Below are 16,386 nucleotides of genomic sequence, written 5' to 3'. Positions count from 1 at the left end.
TACCTTAGAAATTCTAATGTTTCACTAATTTTATTAACCGTGAACCCTAAATTATTTAATTTTAAAGGTATAAATGAAATTAACTCTATAATCTATATTCTATCAAGGTTAGCAAATTCATCTGAACTTCTTAATCTTGAACTTAAAAATTGTTAGGCATGTTTCCTCCCTTGGCTAATTTTCATGTTTCTTTTGGCTGGTGTTCAACTTCAAATATCTGATAGATTCCTTGGACTAGCTTTTCTTCTCTGAAATTATTTTAACCGTATACAAACTGTATAATTTGTTATAAGGCCATAACGGGCTCCTGCCTGCATCACTATTCTTCCGGTTCTCCTAATGGTTTTCCCGTATTTTGTATGTTTCTAGTAATCACCTTTGCGGTGGCAGGGAATCTCGTGAAACCTTGAATTGAAATATGAATGAAGAGTGTGTAATTGTAATTCTATTTGTCCAAGAAGGGGTGGATACAAATCAGACCGAATCTAAATATCTCTTGGTTTGAGTTTAGTTTGAATAAAAAATAGTTTATTTCAAGTTTCATTAAAATAAAAAATTATTTAACTTAATTTAGCTCGAATTTGACTTAAATTTATAATTTGAATAGAAAACTCAAATGCATAATTTAGTTTGATTCGAATTCATAATACGAATAAATGATTTGAGCAAATATTTTATGTTTTTCTTCATAACCGCTTAACTTTTTTTTAACAACTTGTTTTATACACAGGGCCAAAAGATTTGCTCCCACCCGAGGTATAATGAAAACTCAAGTCTTATACTTCAACTTTTAAAAATTCAAATACTCACTTATGAGTAAATTTATATTAAAAATCTCAATTAGAATTACAGGTAAAACCGTTATTTAACAAAAAAATTTAAAAACTAAAATTTTATTACATTTTCGTCCTTAATTTAAAAATCTCACAATCCCTCCCTCCCAGAAATTTTTTTTCAAAGTTTAAAAAGTAACAATTTTCCTCTTAGGGTTTCCTCTCCTTCTCTCTGACAAACAATTTCTTCTCAGCTGTGGGTCGGCCTTCCCTCCTTTTGCCTGGGTTGGTTGCCTCCTTCTTCCATCCTTCATCTGAGATGAAGACGACGTTCTTCGTGTCTGACAAAGATAAAATCAAAACAAAGAGAGGCGATCAATTGAGTGAGAAGAAAGAGGAAAGGCTAGAGGAGAAAAAACTTAAGAAGAAAATAGTCACTTTTTAAACTTTAAAAGCAAATTTGAAAAAAAATTATAAGATTTTCAAATTGAAGAAGGATAATATGATAAAATTTTAGTTTTTTAAATTTTTTTGGTTAAATAATAATTTTGTCCTTAATTTTAATTAAAATTTTAATAAAAATTTGTTTATAAATATTTGTTTGAGTTTTTTAAAATTAAAAAAAATTAAGTATTTGGGATTTTATTATACTTTGGATGGGAAACAATTCTTTTGGCCTTTAAACAATTATTTCGTCTGACGTGGCCTAACCAACTCCAGCCATTACATTCGTGTTTAATTGAAAGAAAACAACATCCTGAAAAGGTGCCTGAAACGATTCGTTTTGAACAGATTCGACCGTTACGGAACGACGTCGTCTGACTTAATTCCAGGTATGACACAGCTTTACTTCCGAATCATTGTACAATTCACACTCAGATATTCTATGTGTACCTCTTTATCGATTCCGCCTCTCTCAAAAAGATCCACCACCGCAGGAACAATATGACTAAAATCAAATTTCACTGCGCTTCACACCTCTACAACGGCGCCGTTTCAAGATACCCACCACCCAACACTAGCACCAGCCCCTCTACTTCAAGCCCTTTAGGCGCCTTTGAATTGCGTATTACAGAAAGATATGTACTCAAGTGCCAACCAAAAGATGATGCTTACGTTGTTCTTGAGGATGTTACTTCTCCAGAGTTTTGCTTCCTGTTTTATATTCCTTTACAGTTTCCTACGCCACTTTCAAGAACCTTGTACATCAAAAACATGGTTTCAAGCTTGAATCTTGATCCTTATGTTTGCGAGTTTGTGAGGGCGGAGGTGACAGATTGTGTTGCAGAAACACTGGGGAAAAGTAAGGGGAAGGAAGCGTTCCAGAAGATGCTTGCTGTACAAGTTACCAAAGTTGAATTCATGGGGAAGGACGAAACAGCGTGGACTTTTAATCAGGCTGATGTCGAGAGTGACAATCTTCATTGAGATTACATTAATTAGGTGGTCGGAATCTGATGTAAATCCATCTATGTTACACTTGCATTGCATCTTAAGTGATTCATAGAATTTGCCGAGAGTTTGTATGAAACTTACAGTTAATTTTCTTCTCTTCAATTAATCATATGGGGCAAAGACCCGTTTCCCATCCAAATTTTAACTTAATCTCTAAGAAACACTTGTAGAAGTTAAAACATCCAAATACCCATTCATTATCTAACTATTGTTAAATTTTTTAGTTAAAAATAAAAGTAAAATCGTTATTTTATTATTATTATTAAAAAATATAAAATTCATTATATTTTTTTCTTTTGAATTTTTCAAAGTTGAAAAACTCAAAGGTTTGAAGATGTGACATATTTTTCATCAGGTTTTAAAAAAACTATTTTTCCTATATATTAAATTTATTAAAAAAATTATTAATTTTTCATAAAATTGTTAAAAAGAGAAAAAAGTCCTCAAATTAAACCTAAATTTTTATTAAATAATTTTTTATCTTTAAATTATATTAATTTCAATTAAATATAGAAAAAAAATCTAAAAGTACAAGTAAGACTGGACCTGAATTGAGTCAATTCGATCTCAAAAAATGGTTTGACTTACATTCAAATTATCTTTGAGTTGAAAGATTTGACTCATTTTTAAACTCTAATCGAACTTGAGTTAGAAACTGTTCAACTCAATTCGATTTGAATTTGACTCAAATTTATAGTTTTAATATGTGGTTTGAATTCATAACTCGGTTTAGTTGAAATTCATTATTCAAATTTGTGATTTGATTCGGTTTGAATGCATGTTTTGAACTGATAGTTTTGTCTATTATTTGAGTGAAATAACATTATTATGTCAGTAAGTTACAAACTTCAACCACACATTCGAACCATCAATTCAAACCATAAATTAAGCTATTCTGCACCGCGAATTCAAACTACCAATTCAATCTAGAAATTTGAACTGAACTCTATCAAACAGAGCCAAATCATTTTTTAATTCGAGCAAAACTCAAGTCACGCTTAATTTTGGCTTAACAAACTCGAGTCAAACTCAAGTCAATCCATTTTCTATTCATGTGGAACTCGAGCCAAGGGTCTCAATTATATATAATCATATATTTAGAGGTGTTTATAATTTTGAAAATTTAGAGGTATTAATGATTTTTTCAATGGGTTCAGGGAAATTCAAAAAAGTTTGAGGGTGTTTTCAAATTTTTTTAAATTTTATTGTTTTTCAATAACGGTTTAAAAAATGATTGTTACACCCCAAAGAATTGAATATAATTCAACAAATTAGGGATTTATACTACTTATTTTTTATATGTATCTTGTCATTTTCTTTACATGTCTACTGTATGTATGTATTTTATATTTATTTTACATATTTATTTCATGTCTTAGATAACTATAATTCATTATCATATATTAAGTAGGAAATATTTGAAAGTAAATATTTTTAATTAATTCGAACTGTAATCCAAACTAAATCAAATCGTAAAATTTTAGTTTGGTTTGGTTTTGAATTTTTTCAAACCATTTTTTTCAGTTTAGTTTGTAAAAGTTCTTAAATCAAACCAAACTAGACCATACACACCTCTAGTTTAATTCATCGCTCAAAACTCTACGTCTATTATTATTTTACTAACTATTTAAGATAGAATTTGGTAAAGTAATTGTAAATCATACAAAAATGCTCTAAGAAGAGTTCTCTTATTCTTTTTATCTTTATATAATCCTTTATTTGTAGGACCAAGCAATATTTTTGGAATCATACTGAACATCAACCAATGAAGGGGGCATTTTGAAAGTGGTTTCCCATTCTTGACAAGTCGCACACCATGTCCAATCCCAACCCTAATTTCTTGATGAAATTAATTTCATTCTTGTGAATCTTGTCAAAAAAATCAGAATACACTTTGTCAAACCCGTTACCCAAATCCAAATATTTGAAAAGATGAGAAAGGTAGAGTTAGAGAAATGGAAGAAAATGTTGGGGATAGAGTTAAAGAATGAATGGAGATTGAAGAAAATAATCTATGTGCAATGAGAATCGTACTATGCGCACTCTTTGGGGTCGGAGATGATGTTGTAGGCATGGTTGAGTTTTTACAACTGAGTTGTGCATCCTATTGTAGGTACTATATCCTATACTCTAAGCCTAAGTAGCATAGAAATAGAAACGTTGAAACTTCAAAATATAGAAACGAAAATGTCGAAACGTATTTTCTTAAAAATATAGAAAACGAAAATGTGAAGAAACATATAAATATTAAAAATATAGGAGTTTTTTTTTTATAAATACCAATTTTTAATTAAAAATACAGTAACATGTCTTTGAAAAAAAAACAACAACAATTGCTATTTACAAGCCAAGATTAATATAAAAAAATTTAAATTAACATTAGAAAATATATTCAACTTTTAAATTGAATCAGAGAATATAAATCAATTAACTGTTTAAAATTAAATAACTAAAATTATAAAATAATAAAGTATTACAAAATCTACCTAAAGTCAACAAAATTCTCATATTAAATCAACTATTTAACTCTTACTAAGGCTAGACTCAAACCAAGTCTGTTCGACCTCGAGCTCAATTCGAACGAGTCTGAAATGAGTCAGCCCTAATCAAGCTCGAGCTACTTGTTAGATTTTTCAATTAAAAATTTTGATACAAAACGACGTCGTTTTAATAATAAAAAACGAGTCAAGCCAAATTCAAACAGAGTTTAAACTTGGCTTTCACGAGCTCGAATTCGAGCTCAGCTATATGTAAACCAAACCGAGTTTAAGTTTGGCTCGACTCGAATGCAGCCCTAACTGTTACTGTGCTAAAACAAACACTGACTCACTGATGAAACCGGAACACTGGATAACAACTAAATAATATGAACACTGTTGACTTAATAATATGAAGCCTGTCCTTATTGAACAACTGAAGTCTCAATGGATAACAAATAAAAAATATGAAGCCCGTCGTTATTGAACACTGTTACTTATATTGCATCAACATACCGGAGGTAGATTGTGGATTCATTGAAGACGAAACAGAAAAAATGGAAGAACTGACTCAGCCGTCGACGAAGATGAACTGGTTACGGTAAGAGTTGAGATGCCAAAGATGAACTGAGAACAGAAAAGACGGTAAAGATGGAAGAACAGAAAAGACGAACTGATGAAGCCGGAGACGGTGAGAGCTGAGACGCACTATTTCACTTTCAGCGTAAAAGGTTTGTACACCTATTTAATGGGAAGAAACGCGTTTGAAACAGACCCAAAACGTTTCGTACCGTTTCAGGACGTTTCGGAAATCGAAACGTCTCGGAAATGCAGTACCTGGTGCGTTTCCGTGTTTCTTTGGTGATCAGCTGAGAGCCCATGAACCGAAACCATACGAAAATGAGGATCGGGTAAAAGCTCGAAGGTGGATGTGGTGGGTTTATGCATGCATCAACACCCAATTGCTCACAGTATTCTTTGGCAGTCTGCACAATAATCTGAAGGTTGCCTCTCAGATTAACGAGTAAAAGGTCCTTCATGCACTCCAAAGCCCACTCCCTCCATTTGAGACATCATTAAGGCAAAATTATCAGCCACCTGAGGATCTGTACGGAGAATTGTTTGCAGAAGAAACAAATAGTCAGGGGACATTTTAGTTTTTTTTCCTTAGTTTACATTTGAATACGGACTGGAAACGATTAAATACGATAACAAGTTATCACTTTGGCCTGACATGAATAGAGCACGCTCGTACATCAACCTACTCTGTGGATAGTCCATAAGGATTGCCATGTTGGCAAATTAAGCAGACTTTATATAAGGGTAAAATTCATGATTATAGGGGAGGTTAACACTTTCAATCCAACAAATAACCTAGAGAGGAGAGAACTTTAAAGAGAGGAGAGTCGTCCAGTGGAGTCTGCGGTGAAATCCGACAAATCTGACGCTCCAGGAACTAAGAATCGGGAGAATTGGAACGACTGCAACTTTCGCTGGAAACTGAGGTAAGTGGGAGCCTGTTCTATCTTTTGTGGAGTTTTGACATGATATTGATAGGCTGCTGTGATCTAGAGGAGATTATGGTCTGTTGATTTGGATTAATACTACTATTGGGGTGATTCTTGGTCATTGCAATTGGTAGATTGTCGAGACTATCAGCTTTCTTGTTGCTGATTAATTTTGAGGTTACAGTGTCTTCTACAGTAGTAAAACGTTAGTTTAACCATAAAACTAAGCATATATATTTTTATTATATAAATTAAGTACACAGATAATGTGTTATTATGTGATTAAAAAATTTTAAATTAAAGAAAAAATAATATCCAATTACATGATAATACATCATATATATAAATTATTTATAAAAAATATATACATATAACAATATTTATCGTACCGTAAATAATTACTTTTTTAAGTGAGGTGTACCCACCAATACTTACAATTTTTTTTAAATTATTCAATTTATAGAAGTTTTGGTTCATTCTTGCCTTAAGCATTTGACAATTGTAAGCCACAAATAGTCAAATGGTGGCCTTATGTTACCAACACTAACAAATTATTCATCAATTTTCATTATTAATGGCTCAAATTCGAATCAAACAAATTCACATCAAACTAAATCAAGCCAAACCAGTTTGGAAAACCAAGTAGACTTAGATCATATCCAGACCTTTTGCATAAATATTCAAATGGTCACCTTATGTTTCCAACACTAACAAATAATTTATCAATTTTTATTATTTATTTATCCTCCGTCAAATATTTTTCACACCACAAAACTAACCACAGATCACTTCAAAATCGCCAATGTCTAACAAATTTAAATTTTGTGGTAAAATCTTCAACTTCTTGAGGGCCAAAAATTTAGTAGTAATAGTAACCAATATAATAGAGAAGATAAACTTGTTTCGGCCAGGGCTACTAGCAAATACCGAGTGAGTTCAATCTAACATTATCTAGGGTTGGAATGAAGAAAAGGGTAAAGAATACGGATTCCATGGGTCAACCCGTATTCACAAGATGGGATACAAATATGTATTCTCATTATTCGTTTAGGTTGATTTGTTTGAAATATATACCCTTATATCTGTATTTGTTTTAACCTAATTTGTTCGACCCATTTATTCGCCTAGTGCACATGTAGATTGCCTAATCATGGCAAGCCCTGCGTGTACATATTCCACGTTAAATTAAAGTTAACTGCATGGTAGGTACACTTGATGTTCTTTTTTATATAAAAATGTAATTTTGATATTTAATTAAACAATAAAACTACGTATATTTATTTTTAAGTACATAAATATATATATATATTTGATATATATTATCATATAATTAGATAATTTTAAATTAAAAATAAATAAATATCTAATCACATAATAATATATATGAGTATATATCAATTTATATATTCAAAATGAGTATATATAATATTACTCTTAATTAAATTCTGGATTAATGCACTCCATTTCCCTTTGTGTTTTTTTTTTTTAAACCTTTATTATAGCATTTTCTCCTACTCATTCAACGTCTCTTTGAATTCCGAGAATTATTATTTAAAAAAAAAATGTTTGATCAATCGAAACCGATGACAAACTATACGGTCAATGCTCAAATAACAAAGTAATGTTATGTGTATTTATAATAAAACTCAAATTAAATATCAATAATGAGTGTCATTTTGTAATTATGTATTATTTTATTTTTAATTTAAAATTACTCAATTATATAAAAATATATTATCACTGATAACAAATTTGATAATGGATATAATTTTATTGCAAAGAACATCTCTAATCGGACATACCTCAAGGAGCATAAATAGACCTTTCATTGTAGAAAGAATAAGAAGGCCTCTGTTTAACAATAAATTTGTTCAGACCTTTTCAAAGGGTTTTCCCATTCTTCTCCCGGCAATAATATTATGTTATTTTAAATATTTCATTTTAGTTTAATTATATATTTATTTTATATTTAATTTAAAATAATAAACTTATATATATATATAAATTTTTTGCCCAACCCTAGAATAATTACAGGAAGGGCCAATTGCTTGTCAGCGTCCTGAGCTGAAATGGCATCGGAAAAACGATGCCTCTACGAGGTGCTTGACCTGAGCAAGGACTGCTCGCCGGACGAAATCCGATCGGCGTACAAGAAGCTAGCCCTCCAGCGCCACCCCGACAAGCTCGTCCAATCCGGGTTGACCCACGAACAGGCCACCGCTCAGTTTCAAGAACTCGTTAACGCTTACGAGGTCCTCTCCGATCCCAAAGAACGCGCCTGGTACGATTCTCACCGTTCGCAGATTCTTTTCTCCGACCTGAACTCGTCCTCTAACTCCGGTCCCAACTCCGTCGTTCCCAATCTCTTCTCTTATTTCTCAAACACCGCCTTTTCAGGTTATTCGGATTCTGGTACAGGTTTTTATAAGGTTTATTCTGATTTGTTTGATAAGGTTTTTAGGAATGAGATCAATTTTGTTAAGAAATTAGGGTTGGGATTGGATTCTGTGCGAGAGGCGCCGATAATGGGGAATTTGGAGAGTCCGTACAGTCAGGTGACGGCGTTTTATAATTATTGGTTAGGGTTTAGTACGGTGATGGATTTTTGTTGGGTGGACCAATATGATGTTATGGCAGGGCCTAATAGAAAATCTAGGCGGGTGATGGAGGAGGAGAATAAGAAGTTGAGGAAAAAGGCGAAAAGGGAGTATAATGAGACCGTGAGAGGTCTGGCTGAGTTTGTCAAGAAGAGGGATAAGAGAGTGATTGATATGGCGGTGAAGAAGAACAAGGAGAGGGAGAGGAAGAAGGAGGAGGAGAGAGAGAAGAGGAAGAAGTTGGAGAGGGAGAGACTGGAACAAGCAAGTAGATATGAGGAGCCGGAGTGGGCAAGAATTGATGACGATGGTGAAAATGATGCTGGATTTGAGGAGGAAGTGGAGGAGAATGAGAATAAGAGAAATGAGTTTTATTGTGTTGTGTGTGGGAAGAAGTTTAAGAGTGAGAAGCAATGGAGGAATCATGAGCAGTCGAAGAAGCACAAGGAGAAAGTGGCAGAGTTGCGAGAGAGTTTTGTGGACGAGGATGAGGATGATGAGAGAGATGATTTTGATGATTTGGATGGTGAGATGGAGGAGTTAGGAGATATGTTTAAGGCAAGTTTAGGGATTGAGGAAAGAGAGGTCAAAAATGGAGTTGGTGGATTTAGTGGTGATGATGATGATGAGGAAATTGAGTTTTTTGATGTTGAGAATAGTGATGAGGTAAATGGTATAGCTGAGGGATTTCAAGATGCTGATGATGATGAGAACGAGGATGAAGAATTCATTATGCTTAAAGCTATGGTTTCAGGGCTTAAGACTAGGAAAAAAGTGGCTTTGAAGCGGGAGGATGAGGTGTCAGAACCTCAACTTCATGTTGAGAATGTGATTGATGAGGATGAGGTTATGGATTATGATAACCGCAAGAGCACAAGAAGGAAAGCCAAGAAAGAAAGGGGTAGAAAGAGCACAGGAGAAGCTACAAAGAGTGATAAAAACGGAACAAAGGGTGGCAATGAGCAAGCTAATGCCCATGATAATTCACATATGGGAGAGGAATCCACTTCCCAGCCTTTTATGGAAAATGTGAACAATGGTACAAGGGATGACCAGTCAGGAACATATGTCAACACGTCAGACCAACCGGTTGACAGAAATGGGATGGTGAAGGAAAAAAAAGCCAAATCGAAGAACTCTTCCAAAGGAAAGAAAGCAAAGGTAACATCATAATTTAGATTTTCTGCCTCTTTATGATTAATTATGCATTTGATAGTGCATATTTACTATTATTGGTTTGCTGTATACCTCAAATCTTTTGACTTCCATATTTTGTTAGATCAATTGCTACTTTGTTGTTTTATACTTCTACTTTAGATTGATTTAATGGAAAAAGAATTTGTGTATTTAATGAAACTTTGATTGTTCTAGGACCAAACAATAAATCTAAGTTGTTGAAATATGGCATAATCTATTGTGTTATACACATTGCCACAATCTGCCTCTTGGTGTGGATTTTACCAACACTGAATTCTAAGTTCATGGGAATAATGCATTGAGACTACTGCTGTAGGAGTAAAAAGGGAAAGGAAAATGTTTTAAACAGATAAGAGAAAATTTTCTCCAAACATACACTAAAATATACTTTTTAGACAATCTAAAAATCTGAAGAAAGACATAAGTGAATTGTCTTAACTCTTAACAGTACATTGCCTGGAAAAAAAAAATGTATCCTATGGACATTAACTTTAATTGGTGTGTTGAAGGTCAATGCCTCGATTTAAGGAAACCATGGTAAGCACAATAGTTTGTGTCTCTAGCTTTGTTGCTAAGCTGAATGTGGCACTGCCCAGCAATCGCCAAATTTCAATTTTAGGTTATTCTTGCTTTCTAGCTTGTGGAGGCCTATCAGCAAGAGATTGCTGAAATATGAATATTGTTATTTCTTATATTGTGATATTACTATATATCCATTAAGATAGTAGTTCTTCGCCCTCATCTAATTTTCAGATGTATTGTAACACAGGCAACATCAAAGAATTCCAGCAATTTGTGTGAAAGATGTGGAGAGGAATTTGAATCAAGGTCAGTTATCTGCTTTTGAAATTTTTGAATTTGTGCCACATTCTGGAAAAAATAAGGAGAATATCTTATTGTTGGTGTCATGGCAGGAATAAATTACATAAGCATTTAAGTGACACGGGTCATGCATCGTTGAAGCTTAGATGAGATTGCGCAATTTTTGCATCTGGAGAGTAATATTAGCTCATTGATTGTATTCCAAAGTTCTGTTAGGAAATTTTTTGTCATTCTTTTTCATAATATTGCATATCCTTGATTCAGTGCAAAAGGCGCTGGTAATGGGTCATTGAGAGTCTTTCTTTACAGTCAAATGCTGCTGTTTCAAAGTTGGTGGTTAGGATTTTGTAGCAAAGGGGTCGGCTTTGTTGTGAAGACAAGAAATGACTGATATGGTGGTGATTATGGTGAAAATGACTCAGGTAAACAAGTTCACAATCGAAATTGTAGAGAGAATGGAGAAAGAGGAAGAGATAATTTAACTAATTTATTTGTTTATTTTGTAGCACAATAGTTTCTGTTTTAAAGTTTGTGGTTAGGAGAATGAATGAATTTTATAGTCAAGTGCGGTGTAATAAAATTATGAACACTTATTTTTTAATATTCAATTGGGTATTTATATAATACGGTATTATGTGATTGAATGATATTTAATCATATAATAATACATTATTTATTTAAATATATAATTAAATATTTAAAAGTGAGTGTAAGAAACATTATTTTGTTTGACATTACAAACATAATTTAACTAATTTATTTGTTTATTTATTTAATTGAAAATATGAAATTGCAAGCTTCCTGGGTTTAAGTTAATGTGATGTATGATACTGTTTTATTCAGACTAAAATGTGATAGAATTTGATTCTAAAGTTTAAAAAAAAAAAAGGTATTTATTATTTTAATTTAAAAATCAAATTTATCAATTATTGGGTTCTAATATTATTATTGTTTTGTTATTTTCGGTGGACTGAGAAGTAAGAGAAGATTTTGATACTTGCGTGTTATTATTCACAATTAAAATAATTATAATATTAAAAAACAAACAATTTTGCTCCTAAGCTCTGAATAATTATAAATAAGATTTTATGTAAGTTCAAAGGGAAAAGATAATTTTTCATATTCAAGTTTTGTTAATATATATATATATATATAACTTAAATTTCTATTTAAGTTTTAACCTATTAAGATTTATTCATATATTTTCTGTTAAGGTTAAAAGATAAATTTGTTATTTGATTGATAATATTAAAATAATTAAAATTATACCTATTTTCTTTTATTAATTTTAAAAACTAATATTTTTTCTCTAAATTAAATTTTAAAAAATTTACTTTTTCCTTTGAAATTCAATCGTTTTCTCCGGTGACAGCTGACTAATGATAGAGGAGTCGTTGTCTTCTAGACAACACTCATTGTCCAAGTATGACAACTGTCGTCCAAATTTGAACAACACTTCATCATCCAAATTGAACGACAAGTGTTGTCCTCACAGAACAACAAACGCCATCCTCATTGGATAATATTCTGTCATCCAGATCTAGATGACAAACGTCGTTTAGAGAATAAACGATGTTCCATCATCTAGTGAAAGACAACGTGCATCATTTAACCTCTAACCATGTCTATCGTCGGTGGTCAGAAAGAGGAGTGAAGAAAATTAGAGATTTGAGGGGGAAAAAGTCACTTTTTAAAATTAAGATATGAGTTAAATATTAATTTTTAAAACCCTATGAAGAAAATGAGATATAATTATATATTTTTTAATATTATTGTTAAATAATAGTTTTACTTTTATATTTAACAGAAAATTTAACAACAATTTAAGAATGAGTAGACGTTTAGGTTTTTTATTTATCATGAGTATATTTTTAAGGTTAAACTAAAATTTGGATAGAAAATAGTCCTTTGCCTAAGTATAAATGATTATAGTGTTTAGTTAAAGATAATTAAAAAAAATTAATATATTATTTTTACTTAAATATTTTTAAATATAATTATTTTAAAAAATTATTTGTTTAAAAAAATTAATAAATATGAATACAATTAGAAATTTTTAAGAGTAATGTTATGTGTGTAATTTTATACATAAATAATAATATACCATCATATAATTAGATAGTTAAAAATTAAAGATAAAATAACTTCTAATTATATAATAATACATCATTGTTTATATATATAGTTTTATTGAATTTTTAAATATCTAAAATAAAAATAATGATAAAATTATCACTTATATTACTTGTTACATCATTATTAAAAATAAAAAATTATCAAAATATTTTATTATTTATAAATTAAAAATAATAATATAAGTAATAAACTATAAAATATGATATAATTTTTTTTTACCCCCCAATCAAACACAAGTTTTTTTTCCTTTTACTATACTGTTGTTATAAATCAGATTTTGAGTGAAATCGAGTGCAAAACATAAAGGAAGAAAGCAACAGAGTGAGTGAAAATGGCACACGATAGTCCAAAAGTTGGTTGCAGAAGAAGCTGGTCTCTACTAGCATACAAACATGGAGAAGAGAAATGTACATAAAATGTATTTGATTTATTTATTTTTCAATTGAAGTTGATAAAATTAATATAGGGTATGTTTGTCTTATTTATAAATCAATAATATTTAAAAACAACACGCTTATGTATACATATTTTGAGTACACAAATAAATTCACACTTATGTGTCATCATATAATTAAATGATTTTAAATTAACGATAAAGTAATATTCAAACAGGTGATAATATAAATAAATATATATCTATTTATGTATTCATAACGGGTACATATATAGTGTTCATTTGATAATACACTATATAAATACATAATCCAAATCAAATTTCCCACCACTCCACCAATGCTTCAGTTTTTCAGCTCTAATCAGGAATGCATTTTTTTTTTTTTTGGTCTGAACTACCAAGGTTTTGCTTTCAGAAAGTTAAAATACTGATACAGAGATGGTACTCACAGTCGTTTGGTAGAAGCTTCCTGTATGTAAGCCATGGCTTCTTTTTCTGATAGTTGTCCCCCTTCTACCAGCCCTCTTATTAAGACATTGGCGTATTCTACAGCTGGAGCACGCAGAGGAATCTCCCCGGATTTGAAGCTTTCAACATCCGAAAGTGAGCATCTGGATTGAAATAAGTAATGGTTTAGCATTGAAACTCCGATGCAGAGTAAATGAAATACGAAAATGGAAATCTGATTTCATGCATACGTCATTGTTAGTATAGGGATATCGCGCTCCTTTCCCAAATAAACAACGTTATGATACCAGCCCTTCTGCATGAAAAGAAAAAACCAAGTAGCTTATACGCAATTACTGGAAGTATGGTAACAAGAAATGTTTAAAATCATCAGAATATAAAACTGAAGAACATAGAAAGAATAAAAAAAATGCATCATATAAGATGTACCTTGAGAGCCTCTAAAGAAATGGACTTCTTGTCTGCAATAGAGTTCAAAGCAGTAATATCAAGAAAAGGAGAATACTTTTCATTGGTTGGAGAATTTTCCTGCAGCAAAACATCATTGTACTGTTCTAGCCTGTAATAGAAGCCAAAGAATTAAATAGATTAGTGGATATTTTATTGAAATGATTCCGCTTACAATAGCCCAAGGTTTCATCAGTAAATCACTGACATTTTTTCTATAATAAAGGTTTAATAGATTTATCTTGAGCATGGTAAAGATGGACTGATGTAGTATAGATATGAAAAACAAAACCAGGAAATAACATACGTTATTCTATATAGGCACAGGTAAGTCTTTTCCTGGTTGTTAGATTCGGGATTAAGGAAAGCAACCCCTCCAGGACCCCATGTGCAGGTAGAATTCCGACCAAAGAATAACCGGTGAGGAAAAGTCTTCCACAGAGTCTCTTTTGGTGGGTTTCTATCCATTGAACCACTGCAAGCCTTTTTCATGCCTTCCACCTGAAAATCCATTTATAACTAGTAAAATATTTGAAAAATAGATAGCTCTGCAATAAATTAAATCATGACCGAAACATGTGGAAGGTGATGATTGTAAAAACTCATTACAGACTTTTAAACAAATGATCAACAAGTAAGAATTCCCAACAGCAAACCCACATATGAATCCTGTTTAATTCACTGTCAAAATTCTTCAAAGAAACGAAATATGAAGCCTTTGACAACGGTTAAACTTACAATCTCCCCGTCATTGACAAATATCACATAACACTGTATCAAGGCAAAAATTGGAAAAAAAAAAAAAAAAAAGGAGGACAGAAGTGACATTGGAGTTTGAAAGCACAAGACATGATTTCACGGGAGCTAAAGGAAAATCAAGACACTTATAATCACTCTGTCAGCTTTGTATTCATTATCTTATACTTTTCAATTCCCATCCCCCCTTTTCCTGTGACAAAGTTATTTTACAGATCATACATGTCTAGAATTATTAAGCAAACAAATAGGAGCCCTAAATGGTGACTCAAATCATCTAATGTAAGAAACAATTAATGTATTTCAAAGCATCATTAATTTAACCAAATCTATTTCAAAGCATCACTGATTCAGCATTGAGATTCTCATTGTAATGTCAATTTCCCACCTGTCCACCTTGAATATAGGAAAGGAATCTTGGTTTCCACATATTAGACCCAAAAGAGGCATACCAAACATCAATCTTTGCGAGCTCTGATCTCCAAGTGGCAGACTTTGTGGCCACTTCAGCTGCATTGAGTTTAAGCTCATGAAATGAAACAGAAACATAGAAAGAAGAATTGTCAAGCTTTGCTCTCACCTGATTGCATCTCCATGTTCGACTTCGTCCTCCCGCTCCGCCCTAATCTTTGGCTCTCTTAGTCAATGTGAGGAAGTATCGAGGGAGAAAAGCTCGAGGCAACCGTTTTTAATTTTTGAAATAAAAAGGAAAAATAGAGAAAAGTGAATAATTATTTTTTTTTATATATAATTCGTTCCTTACGCTGGAGGATTTGGGAGGGAAGATGCTTCTACTATGACAAATAAAAATTAGACACGTTAATGACTGGGAATTTTTGTATCTGAATGTTCACTGCACTTGGACTAAAAACGTTACTTCACCGCTAGCCAAGGAATAGGGCCGAAGGACTTATTCTCACGAAAAGTATAATATTTTCTCAATTTTTTATTTTTTATTTTAAAAATTTTTAAATAACTATTTATAAATGGTTAAAATTAATAAAATTTTAATTTTTTAAAATTCTATTATTTTTCACCCTCTTAAACCCTATAAAATAATAATCTCTCCCCTTATGTTAAGTTTTGAAAAGTAGTAATCTTCCTTTAGGTTTTTTTCATTATCCAACGGTATTTCTAACGTTTCTTCCGATAGTCACTCCCTCATTATCTCTCCCTCCAACGGGTAGTCATAAACCTAACAGAGAATGATGTTTCATTGGGGAAGATAAAACATTGTCTCTCAGATGAAGATGAGATTTCTTATCTTTTCCAACGAAGACGAGATCCTTTTGGAAAACAATGAGTGAAAACTTAGGAAAACAAGATATGTTGGGTGGGAATAAGTCCTTTGGCCTT

General features: G+C 31.8%; 2 protein-coding genes across 2 annotated transcripts; one reads left to right on the top strand and one right to left on the bottom strand.

The window, feature by feature from the left end:
• Positions 1-8,214: 8,214 nt before the first annotated feature.
• Positions 8,215-11,453, top strand: LOC123204578 (DNAJ protein JJJ1 homolog). The gene is made up of 3 exons (XM_044621315.1): positions 8,215-9,971; positions 10,777-10,835; positions 10,922-11,453. The coding sequence occupies exons 1-3, from the start codon at positions 8,283-8,285 to the stop codon at positions 10,977-10,979; spliced, it is 1,806 nt and encodes a 601-aa protein (XP_044477250.1). The 5' UTR covers positions 8,215-8,282; the 3' UTR covers positions 10,980-11,453.
• Positions 11,454-13,586: 2,133 nt separating this feature from the next.
• On the bottom strand, positions 13,587-15,762 carry LOC123204546 (histone deacetylase 5). The gene is made up of 6 exons (XM_044621269.1): positions 15,611-15,762; positions 15,419-15,540; positions 14,582-14,775; positions 14,257-14,386; positions 14,058-14,122; positions 13,587-13,970 (listed from the first exon to the last, which is right to left on the bottom strand). The coding sequence occupies exons 1-6, from the start codon at positions 15,624-15,626 to the stop codon at positions 13,805-13,807; spliced, it is 693 nt and encodes a 230-aa protein (XP_044477204.1). The 5' UTR covers positions 15,627-15,762; the 3' UTR covers positions 13,587-13,804.
• Between the last annotated feature and the right edge of the window lie 624 nt (positions 15,763-16,386).

Source organism: Mangifera indica, chromosome 20, assembly GCF_011075055.1.
Source record: "Mangifera indica cultivar Alphonso chromosome 20, CATAS_Mindica_2.1, whole genome shotgun sequence".
NCBI classification, from domain to species: domain Eukaryota; kingdom Viridiplantae; phylum Streptophyta; class Magnoliopsida; order Sapindales; family Anacardiaceae; genus Mangifera; species Mangifera indica.
Note: the sequence above shows the minus strand (reverse complement) of the source record. Positions and strands in the feature narration are given on the sequence as shown.